The 12,118-nt window shown below is 46.5% G+C and overlaps 1 protein-coding gene across 1 annotated transcript in view; it reads right to left on the bottom strand.

Moving 5' to 3' along the window:
• The window catches only part of NCAPD3 (non-SMC condensin II complex subunit D3), a 51,170-nt gene that overhangs the window by 3,454 nt on the left and 35,598 nt on the right, over positions 1–12,118 (bottom strand). The window contains exons 24-32 of the mRNA XM_081172444.1: positions 11,629–11,708; positions 6,728–6,865; positions 5,057–5,190; positions 3,905–4,104; positions 3,641–3,751; positions 2,550–2,726; positions 1,833–1,984; positions 1,322–1,449; positions 1,107–1,184 (exon numbers count right to left, since the gene is read on the bottom strand). Of these exons, the coding sequence (XP_081028570.1) occupies positions 1,107–1,184; positions 1,322–1,449; positions 1,833–1,984; positions 2,550–2,726; positions 3,641–3,751; positions 3,905–4,104; positions 5,057–5,190; positions 6,728–6,865; positions 11,629–11,708 (1,198 nt within the window). The remainder of the gene's footprint in view (positions 1–1,106; positions 1,185–1,321; positions 1,450–1,832; positions 1,985–2,549; positions 2,727–3,640; positions 3,752–3,904; positions 4,105–5,056; positions 5,191–6,727; positions 6,866–11,628; positions 11,709–12,118) is intronic.

The following is a 12,118-nucleotide window of genomic DNA, read 5'->3' as shown; positions in this document are numbered from 1 at the left end:
AGGTACCGTCAAGGAAAGTGTTCATTCCACAATCCTGTGTATGTGAATAAAAAATTTGGGTCTCTGGGCACAGCATCCAGCATCCTGTGGTTCATCTTATTCTTTCAAAAGGTAAATTTCAAACCTTAAGTAAATGTGAAATCTTGCAAATCAGAATGGCGCCCATTAGCATTGCAAGTGGTCAGGGACATGACTTAGTGCCCTGCATGGCTTCTTCTGCCATGATTAGGAAGATCAGGGTACAAAATACAGGTAATGCAAAAATAAATGTAAACTTGCAGCTTCCTTTCCTTCCAGCCAAAACCTGCAGACTGACTGTCACTAGGGACAGGCAACCCACCAAATTGCCTGAACTACCCTTTGCTGTCTCATCTGCCCAGTATGATTTGGGAAGAAGGGGATTCAGGAAGAGCTGTTGTCAACATGTGAGCACACATTTGTCAGCTAATGTCCTTTAGGAAGATGGAATACAATTTTGAAGTGGAGCCTGAAGCCAAAACACTGTGCTGGGGAAGGTACCAATGAGTGCAGGTCTAGTGCTGGGTTGATCTACCAAGAAATGGTCATGAGGATTAGTGCTGAGATACTTGACCAGAAAAACATATATGCACATCAGGATTTCAGACCACTGGGAAAGAAAGACCATATATGAGGAATGGAGAAATCTGTCCCTTCAGATGCTGCTGGACTACAACTCCCATCATGCCACCACTGGCATAGCCTGATGGGAGTTGGAGCCCACAGATGAAAAGAATGGTGTTCATTCACCATGAGCTGTTACTGGTGGACGCATCGTTGGAAGGGATTCATGACTCTCTTAAAGTAGCTATTTGACTGCCTGGTTGGACTCTTTGTTGTTATGAACTGTGTGCACTGAATTTGTAATACACTGCCATTTTCTACCGTTGCACTTGTCAGGTTTGGTTTCTTTTCTTTGCAAGGTTGCAGTGGAGTGCAATTTTCCTTTTGTGTTTTCTTTCTGCTTGACCAGAAATGGCAGGGCTAGGGGACTAGGAGACCCCCGAAGCCAGCCCTGCCACATTCCCCTCAAAGTAGGGCTGCTTCCACACACCCCTCCATAACAGACCACCTCTTCAGAAACTTACGCTCAGGGGTACTGATTGCTCGACCTTCCAGGGGATCGTTGGTTCCAGATGATGGTCGGTTTAGACTGGCCAAGGACACTAAAAGAAAAAGGAGAAGAGTGTTAGAGACAGTGACTGTCCCCAGCAAGACACCTCTAGTTAGTCTGAAACAGGAACTGTGTGTACATTTAAGGTGGTTCTGAGACAGAATCTCTACCGGCTAAAGAAAGGCTCACCTTTACTGTTCTGCCTGCTCCCTGGAGATGTGGGTCTCCCGCCCAGGCTCCTGCTGCGCTGACTGAAAGCAGCCTCTGCGACCTTCTTAGCAGAGTTGAGGATGGCAATGGTATTCAAGGACCTGTTCCTAGGAAGGAGGAAAAGGGTAGAGATGTTGCTGGCGTTCCGGTCGCTGCAGAGTAAACAAGCTTTAGAAGAGCATCTGCCGAGCATCACAAGGCGACAGCTAATTGGACCTCTGGAAAAAGATTAATTTGAACCTGCAGTTCAGTGCATTGATACACTTGATTTATAACCTGATGGTATGTAGACAAACCTAAGGCTAGCAGCAACCATCTCGCACAAAGTGTGACAGTTCAGCGCACGATAAAAGCCTAAGTGTATAAGGCAAGCTGTACACAAATGCTGCCTGCGAAGATGCATAGAAGATACTCAGATTAAGGATTTGCTGAATCCCAGAAAAGCAGCAGAAGCACAGACAGCCCAACTTGAGTCCACAGAGTCCTGTACCTGGCCTTCAGGATGCCTGGTCTGGGCGAAGTAAACCCAACAGGTGCTGGAGAAGGAGGAGATCTCAAAGGCGAGGCTGAGTCACTTGCAGCAGTTGCAGAAGCAGCTGCATTTTGATAACCAGGAAGTGCTTCTTTTTCCAAAGTGGGAGACTATGATTTAAAAAGGAGAAAATGGAGCAGTGCTTAAATTCCACTGTGGCGTTTATCAGGGGCAAGGAGGGCTTCACGCTACTGTCAATAGGCTCACGCCAACTCTGCGACGCCAACCCCTCATCATTCCTGTGTTACAAACAGAAAACTCAAGTTGGGTGTAAACTGTCTTGAAGTCACTTGTGGCAGAGTTGGGAGCTTTTGCCCTGCCAGCTTGGGGCGACAATAGGAGGGGACAGGACTAGGCTGGAAAACAGGAACAGCCAGTGAGGGGTTTCAACGCAGTCTAGCACAGGGGTGAGGAACTGTGTATCTCCCATCCCTCTGGGGTGCAAAACTCAGCAGATGAGTGAGGCCAGCCAACTGTCAATCTCCTGACATCAGGACGTCAGCTGCTCCTTGGCATGCTACCGCAAAATCTTGAAAAAGCAGCAGCTGGGTACACCAGCAGGCGACAGTGGAAGAGGGTTGGGGACTAGCCTGCTGGGAAAAACAGGACTCACATGGCTGTGGCTAGCAAACACAATCCTCACAAGCCCCTGCTTGGGAGGGTGGGAGTTTGTACCTGCGCAACTGCCAGGACGTGAAGGGATCCTGCCTCTCTGGCCAGCTCCTGGTCTCGCTCAGACTCCACTTTCAGCTGCTCCTCATACTTCCTCATGTCGTACTCCAGCTCAGCGGCCAGCTGCTTGTCCATGGCAAAGAACTCTTTGATTTCATTTCGATAATCTTGCATCACCTCCTGGAAGATGCAACAGAAAAGTCAGTGGTGGTTAAACTGGATGCCTTAGATATTTGCCGTGGGCTGTTTTTAAAATCTATACCTGGTTGTTCTACTGTTTTACAAAATATGTTTGCTGTTTTTAGTGGTGTGCTTGTAAATCCTTTGGGATGCAGACGTGGAAGGGTATTATTTCATCAGCTATGCTTTCTGCTGATGTTCAAGTGAAGATTCTTAAAGCTCCAAGTGGTGAAATAGCCCTCTGATTTAAAGAATGTCTGGCCAAGATACTCAGGCAATAATACTGCAGCAGGGAAGATCAATAATGGCAGTTGGCTAGTGTGGAGAACAAGCAACTGAAGCAAAGTCCTGGTGTGTTTGCGTGCACACACATGTAAAGACTGACATTGCTCCATAAGGAAGGGCATTGTCTCCAAGTGTATCTTGTGCTCCTCACTCAACCTTCAATGTCCAACAATTGTTCTTTGGCCACTGTTACCTATGACACAGGTCATTCTCCCCTCCAGTCTATCAAGACACCAGAACAAATGCTTAATTGTGCCACTGCCAGGCCCAAAGAGCCTCCAGATCCTATCAAGAGATGCTACTTGTGGCATTTTTGACTGCTGATCATTTAGCCCAGCAACATTAAACATGCCCCCAGAGGCTCCTTGGTGTGCGTCCAGGCAGAGAAGTAACTGGCTCTCTTCCTCTGCAGACATCCTTATCAGTTGCACAACCTCCAACCAGCCCATCACGATCTCCCACACCTCTCTACTGCTCAGACCCCAGGACAGCAGGCAGCATGTGCCTTGTCACAATATGTGGCAACCAGAACTGGGCAACAATACCCACTGGACGCAGCAAATGCCCAGAGCAGGGGGGTTGCCCCTAAATAATGGGTTTAACTAAATGACCCTGGCCTGAAATATTACCCGGAGATAGTTCATGAGTTCTCTCAGAGCTGGAAGCCTGTTCTCCTCCAATGAGGTCTTCAGCGACGTGATGATCGGAATGACATTCTCAATAAAATTCCTCTTCTGAACCTGTGGGGGGTTGGATTGAGTAGAGATGGATTGAGTAGAGATGGGGCTGCTTTATTCAAAACAACAGAGAGATTTAGCATGTTGCTAAGGGAGAGCACAGTGGTGTCACTCCCAAGGACTTTCCCAGACTCTCTTTGGAGCTGCTATACTCACTTGCGAGATCATTTTCTTCTGGGCCACCCGCACGATGGCGTTGGCAATGGCCAGCTGGTCCTCGTCCGGCTCAATGTCATCCTCTGGCCTGGATTTCATGGCCGAGAGCTTGATCTCCTTGCAGCTCAGGACCTCAAAGGTGTCGGAGAGCAGAGCGCTGGCCTCCAGGTCGAGAGGCAGGGCTCTGTCCACAAAGCAGGCTGGAAACAGAAAGGATGGAGAAAGTGGGACAAGTGGTTACTTCCAAACACCAGAAAAGTCCAACATTTTAAGCTGAGAGCAAAGTGGTCATAGCTCTGCACAAGGCTCTTTGCAGTTGGGGACAGCTCACCTAGTCAAGCGGCTTCCCAGGGAAATGCAAGGTTGGGGCTTGCTTTTAAACTCTTGTGAAAGGGACTCAAAGCAGACATGCACACACAAGCATATTGGCACCCACTGCAAGGAGAGAGGGACCTTGTTCTTATGAATGTGTCTCAACCAATTAGATGGAGATGAGAGGCTCTTGTGAGCCAGTGGCATAACCAGCCAAAGAAGTCTATCCAGCACATTCAGAAGAGTGAGTAGCCGCAGAAGCAGTCTAGATTTTCTACCTCATGGTGAAGGCCTCCTTTAAAAGCTCCTCCCAAGGATAAAATGAAGAGGGCAGTGACTTTCAAATAGCAACTCCCAGATATTTAAGCCAAAAGAGAAATTCCCAGAGCACCACTCTAAGCCTGGGAACAAGCACTGAGCACAGCCCCAAATCCACTACACAATGCCGGTTCAATCGCAGGCTCCTGCAACTGAACCTTGGAATTAACAAAAGAGTGTAAAATGTGCACAAGAGGCAAACAAACCAATACCTCCCACGCAAGAAATGGAAAACTCTGCAACAATTCACAGCTAATACTAGCAGTCTGGGAATATTTTGTAGTATCCATGGCCTTTTGGGTACATCATTGCAACAATCCTTTCAACAATGCTGCGAGAAAGGCTTGTGATCTTTGGAACTGGGCAACTTCTGAGCCACTCTGCAGGGGTGTCACCCAATAGGCACTGAACTTCATGCACAGAAGGAGTTTTGGAAGCCACCACCCCCCAACACACAAAATCACACTGTGAATTAACATTTCACACAGTGCCTTCCTTCTGTGTAGGAAGATACAGCCGTACCCAGAATGTTCAGGCTGATTTTGGTGGTGATGTTGAACCTCTGCTCATCGGTAAAGTGCTCCAGCAGGAACTTGTAAATCTCCATCCTTTTCTCTTTGTTAGCTTCGCCTTTCAGGGAAAAGAGTTTCTTCTCTCTGTAGTAGGTGAATGAAATTCATTGATAGCTAAGAAACACAAGTGCGTGTAAGCCACCTATCTATTCAACATTCAAAACACAGACATTAGATCTGGCATATCACTGAAGAGGGAGGGTAGGAAACAGGATTCGGCCTGTCGCCCCGAGGTCAATCATCTATCATTAAAATGGGAAACGGGCTTGATGACAAAAAAAAAGTGATTCCTGCATTCACAGTACAATCATCTTCTCTTCTCTCTCTCACCCCAACTCTCACTAACCTACGTGCCACGTTCTCCTTTCCCTCCTTCCTGAGGTCTCCTCTTCCCAGCATCATCTCTGCAAGTCAGGGATGGGTGAAACGAACTGCCCTCCAGATGTGGATGGCCTGCAGCTCCAATCATCTCTGACCATTAGCCATGCTGGCTGGGCCTGATGGGAGCTGGGAGCCCAACATCGCCTGGAGGGCCACCGCCATATCCCTAACTCTGGAGTCTCCTCTCCCTCTCGCAGGATTCCACAGAGCTCCTCCCACCTCACATTCTATTATGTCAGGGCAACAGGCAGGCAGCTAGGATAATGTCAGTCCTCAGGAAAGGCAGAGCCCAAGTTTGATCAGGAAGGGCTTGGGCATTATGAGACTCTCATAATGTCTCCCTGCAAACAAGCAAGGGCTGGGTTCATTCGGTATCGGGGCTGAAGCGCAAGATTTGACCTCACTGCGTTGTTGGTGGCCCTGACGTACAGAGCTTGACTTTGCCCCACAGAAGCAAGCAGCAGCCTGCCTGGGAGAGGGCAGGCCAAAGGACGCATTAGGACAGAACTGCAACAGGGGTCACTTCGGCACCTCAGGATCCTGCTCACTGAAGATCAACCCCACAGCCAAAGTGCATCACCTCAGTTTAGGGTCTGTTTCCTCAGTCAGACTACAGTGCGGCAAAACTTTAGAAACTGGCATTTGCTTATGTATAAAAAGATGGACTAGCTATTCACTCTGAGCCAGTTTCACCAGAACATTCTATGGGGATGTTTGTCAGTAGTATAGCATTGTAAAATGCTACTATGTGGGGTGACGAGAGGGGATTGCATCACTCCAGTCCTTAAAACACTACACTGGCTGCCAGTAATACTGGGCCCAAACACTTCGCAGCCTCAGTGTCTCATCAAATAGCAGCAGGCGTCCTGCTCATTGCCCCATCAGTAGAGGCGGCTTGCAAAGCCTTGGTGCTGCTGCTCTATTTATGGAATTCTCTCACAGATGAAATCTGGCAGTCCTGCATGCTAGCAGCACTCAGGCACAAGTTGGAATTGACTCTGCCCAGCTGCTGTCCTGTGCTCAAACTCTGGGTGAACATGGCTGTTGAACTGAATTTCTAAGTTCTAAGGACTGAATTATTTTGTTGTTAGTATCCCCATGTCCTGTTGGCGAAAGGGTGGGATATAAAAGTGATGACAAGTGACGCTTTGACCGCAGGAGGATCCTGCTCACCACTACATGCAACCCCCTCCCTCCCACCCCCATTCATGTTAATGAAAATAGCCACCACTCCACGGACCGCTCACTCTGGGGGAACCGGTTGTACTTCTCATGCCTCTCATAGCTATTGAAGTGGAAGATGCACTCGATGAAGTGCTGGGAGAACATCAGTGGGTTCCTCTTCAGCAGGAGGTGCGCCAAGCAGAATTTAGCTAAGCTGCAGGGAGGAGAAAGGGAAAGCACGTCAGAAGGCCACCTCAGTGGCTTTGGTTTGCAGGCAGCGACTCGCTTTTAAAAACTACCTGGGAGCCATATTCTGAGCTAAGCATGGGAAGGAGGGGCCAGTTACATTGGCTCTGCCCTTCGGCTCATTGCCACGTGACCAGAGAAAGGGGCTCCTTAGCCCCTTTTCTTCCCAGGGTGGAGAGAAACAGATGCTTTGGGCAATGTGAGGTACTCTTCCCTTCTGAACCTCAGTTGCTGGGTTGCCACTTTGTGTGTGTGATTCATGTGCAAGAGAGTATTAAAGAGAGAAGAGGAGGGAAGAAAGACTATGCCAGAGCCAGAATGAGCCCCTGGGCCACCACTTGCCGACTCAAGGTTGATCAGCAACAGGAAAAAAGTATTAATTGTTGTATCAGCAAAGCAACAGAATGGGCTGCCAAGGGAAGAGCCCAAACTATGATTGGAAATACAGTTTACACAGCCCTGATTAACAGGCATTTAACCCTATTTCTTGCGGCACAATCGCAAGATATGGACCAAAAGTACCTAAATCACATAAGGCAACGCCAGATTTGTGCGGAGGTCACATTCCAGGTTATTGTGCGCTTGCATGAAGTCGTGTGTGGTTGAAACACCCCGTTCTGCCTCTTTTTTAGTGATGTATTTTATGACGTTTCTGGGTCACTTCCGGGTTTGTGCTATGTGCACCAAGCATGAATGTGCACATATCTGTCGCGCCTAAATCGGAGGTTGCCTGTCCTGTACTTTTTTTTCTGTAGACTGGTGACATTTTGCAACGGACCAGCTGAGCGGCACAGAAGCCAAGAGAAAAGGGCCTCTCTCAAAATGCAGCCTGGGGTGGGGGAAACTGTGTGGTTCTTCTGATGGTGAGCTTTAATTCCCATCCGCCCCAGCCAATGATGAGTGTGTCGAAGGGAACTGCAGTCCCAAAGCTCTACATGGCCATGGGTTCCCCTCCTTTGCTGAAGCCCACCTCAAATCAAGAGTGGTGCTTAAACGTCACAATGTTTAAGAAACACGGGGTCTATTGTTACACCGCTCCCTTATCCAAAACTCCTTTGAAAAGCTTTCAGGGCCCATCCTGCAATTTTGCTTCTAATTATAATTCAACATAATTAAAGAGAGAAATAACTCAGTTGAACAGTAAACACCGACAGTAATTACAGTGTTTGTGATAATTAACCAGCAGTCACTCGTGCTAGCAAGATCTTATTAAGGAGATCTGGTATTCCCGGCCTGAGACACAGCTTGGAATCCACAATGACTAGGGAGCGTTTTTTAATAAAATTACTTGCTCCCTACGTGTGGGCATTTATTGAGAATACCCCATTAATAGCCGGGCAGCTTTTAAATGAAACGTTGATGCGCTCCACAGGAAAAGGCAGCTCACTGCTACGCTCTCAATGCTGTAACAGGCTGCTGTGGAGGAGCGGATGGGGGGAGATGGGGAAAGCTCTGCATTGAAGAATGACTGAAGTACAGATAAGTAAAATTAAACTCACACAGAGTCAAAATGAATGCATAATTAAGCTCGCGGAATATATTGCCACAAGGCGGGGGCGATGGTGATTAACATGGGTGGCTTTTAAAAAGCATCAAGATCATTTTTTAGAGGGCCTGTCTGTCAACAGCTATTGGCCACTGCCACTAAATGCAACCTTCAGAACCAGAATATCAGGAAAGGGCTCCCAGGAGAGCATCTATTTCACACACAGAAGGCCCCAGGTTCAATCTCCAATAGCATTTTGAGGCAAAACGGGAGAGACTCCTGGCCTGAAACTGCAGAGCGCTGCTGCCAGACAATATAGACCAGGGCTTCTCAAACTTGAGTCTCCAGCTGTTTTTGGACTACAATTCCCATTAACCCTGACTGCTGGTCCTGCTGGCTAGGAATGATGAGAGTTGTAGTCCAAAAATGGCTAGAGACTCAGGTTTGGGAAACCCTGATATAGACAATACAGTGGTACCTTGGGTTAAGTATTTAATTCGTTCCAGAGGTCTGTACTTAACCTGAAACTGTTCTTAACCTGAAGCACCACTTTAGCTAATGGGGCCTCCTGCTGCCACCGCGCCGCCGGAGCACAATTTCTGTTCTCATCCTGAAGCAAAGTTCTTAACCTGAAGCACTATTTCTGGGTTAGCAGAGTCTGTAACCTGAAGCGTACGTAACCTGAAGCGTATGTAACCTGAGGTACCACTGTACTGAGCTTAATGAACTAATGGTCTGACTTGGTATATGGCAACTTTCTGTGTTCCTTTTCAAGTAGAGGATGCTGGGGACAAACTATAAGAGAAAGTGCTTGTCTTAATCCAGAAGTACCTGGCTATCTGCTGTGTGTGTGTGTGTGTGTGTGTGTGTGTTGTTATTTTTTAAACAGAATGCTCAAGCTCATGGACAAGGAGTCTTACAGATACACCAGTAAAAACAGTAAGGGGGGGGGGGTAGGATATTGAGGTAGACTTTAAACCAATTTCTTCAAATAAATCCTGCAGATTTAACCCCAAAATAAGCAGGCTATCTAAATGCAGAATATCTGCAAGGGTCTAAATGATGACAGGGATTTCAAACTCAAAAGAAGATGCAATATGGATCAGCAGCAGCTCGTACCAATATGCCCAAATTGCATCTTATGCTACAATTAATGCCTGGCATAAGGCACACAGTGAGCTTAGGAAATGTCACATTCTGATTTGGGATCATAGAGGGAGGTCTAGAACATTTACCTTATCTGGTTGAAGCTCAAACGCTTCCATTTAAAAAATAAAAAAAAATTAAGAATAAAGAAAAAGATATTATTTTTGAATCTGCGGAAATAAGGATGCAAGCTAGTTTGGACAGTACCTTTTGAAAAAACAGGTACTTTTACCATGTAGTAAGTTTTAGAAAGCCACAGAATTAGACTACACAAAGAGTTCCGTGACTTCCGAAGCTTGCTATTCTGTCAATGACAGACCTGATAAGACGTAACCTGGAAACATTTGGGATACTGATTGTCTTTTTGGGTGCACACGAAGAGAGCCACCATGTGGTGTGAGCCACTGTGATGGAAGTGGATAGTGTTGGTCTCAGGAAAGATAGGTCATTTGGTCACACTGTACACCTAATTGTGCAGCAGGCCTTTTTCAGTCTAGGTGGTCTTGGGCAAAATCTGTACCTGTCAGCCTAACCCCAGGGTCGAGATGGGTTAACCCAGGGAATAGGGAACCTGTGACCCTCTAGATCAGACATGGCCAAACTTGGCCCTCCAGCTGTTTTTGGGATTACAATTCCCATCATCCCTGACCACTGTTCCTGTTAGCTAGGGATGATGGGAGTTGTAGTCACAAAACAGCTCGAGGGCCAAGTTTGGCCATGCCTGCTCTAGATGCTTTTGGTACTCCCAGCCATCCTAGCTATCATTGTCAGTGGTCAAGGATGCTGGGAGTTGGAGTCTTACAGGTTCCCCATCCCTAAGTTAATTTCACCCAGAGCTTCCAGGTGAAAGAGACACAACATTTAATTGTCCAGATCAAGTAGATTTAATATTTTTAATCAGGTGAAAAAAAGGTCTCTTAACAGATCAGACAGCAGATCTTTTAAATCATTTAAGGACAAATACTGATTTTAAAAAAGAGTGGAAAACACCATCTCAGAAGAGGCACCGTCTCTTTGTGTCTTCTAAGATTATGAGTGTGTAAGATGATGCGTGTATTTGTGTGTGTGGCCTAAAAACAAAGAAAGGATTTTTCTGGCTCCTGGACTAGTGTTTTGTCTGCAGTGCAAGGTAATTAATCGATTACAATTAATTGACTCAGATTTCTTTAATCAGGTGACCAATGAGTAGTGTCCGTTTTTAACCTCGAAACAGAAAGTGGACACACACAGAGACATAAACGGCTGTGCAGAAAGCACATTAAAGATGATACAAGACCGCCACCAGCTGGAGAGACAGGAAAAATGTGGCACCAACTGCAGGTGCTGTATGAAAGCCAAAGGGCAACAAGGTTGTCCCTGTTAGACCCGTATTTTAGGACAACTTCTTAAAAGCCTGGGAATGAGTTTCAGAATTAATCTTAAGAAAGCATATATATCGGAAATGTCAAATTGCCACTGACAACCCCAAAAGATTTTCCAATCCCAAACCCACAGTAAAGATTTTAAAACATTAAGCAGACTTATAAACACTTTTTAATGAAAATAAGAGACACACACACTCTCACCCGCCTACTCACAGCTCCCCATTTCCCAGCTGATGTGAATGGGCCTGGTTCATCCCTGCTCATCAACTGACTGGAGAGGGGGCAATTTGCATTGCATCGGGATGAAGTTTAAATCTCTCCACCCACCCAATGGCTGTGCCTACTCAACATATTTTTCTTTTGCCAATGCAGCCAAAAATTAGGTTGATAAGGCCTTTTTACTTGCTCCTTTTGGTGGAGAGGAGGGAAAGAACACCTGAATGGGTGTTATCCACACCCGCTTTGTAATGATTAACAAAGACATCATGAAAAGATAAAACGATGGGAAGGGTAAAATAGTTTCTCCCCAAGTCTGTGCTTGCTGAGCGGAACTGTAGACACCAGAGCTTTTATTTAAAAAATGTTTTCTACTTTTCAGAGTTGTTCTTATAAATAACCAAGTGGGAACAAATTCCAAGATTTCCCCCATCATTCAGACATAAGCAAAATGTGGAAGCAGAACCAGGTTTCATCCCTTTTATGACTCCGGGGCAGGGGAAGAAATGATGGTGTTACCTTGCGATCTCCTGATATGGGTCCACTAAAACACTGACAAATCTGAAGAAGAGGGATCCTTTCCATTTCACAAATTCTTCCTATGCAACAACAAAAGTTGGGAGGGGGAGACGATGAGCGTGCTTCAGAGGCTACTAGGCTTTCCACAGAATCCACAGCATGCATACAAGTCTGCTAACATCCACCGCAAATCCTTGATGTGCAAGTTTAATGAACTCTATGACCCATAATTACGTAAAACGAGCAATGGTTGTATATCTTCGCCTATTCTCTCGTTCTTAGTCTGATGCCCAAATTATTCTAGTTTTGGTTGCCAAGGGATGAGGTGCATAGAGGAGCAAAGCCCTGCTCCCATCTACTTGAAATCATATCCCTGCCAGATACCCTCCCCATTTTATCTTCCCAGGGACCATGTGAGATTAAGATGAGAGAGGAGACAGTGACTGTCTGAAGGCCATCTTTTGAGCTTCTGAGGTGGTGGTGGTGGTGG

This window comes from Podarcis bocagei (genome assembly GCF_964188305.1).
Source record: "Podarcis bocagei genome assembly, chromosome: 15".
Taxonomy (NCBI): domain Eukaryota; kingdom Metazoa; phylum Chordata; class Lepidosauria; order Squamata; family Lacertidae; genus Podarcis; species Podarcis bocagei.
This window is presented reverse-complemented; position numbering and strand designations above follow the sequence as displayed.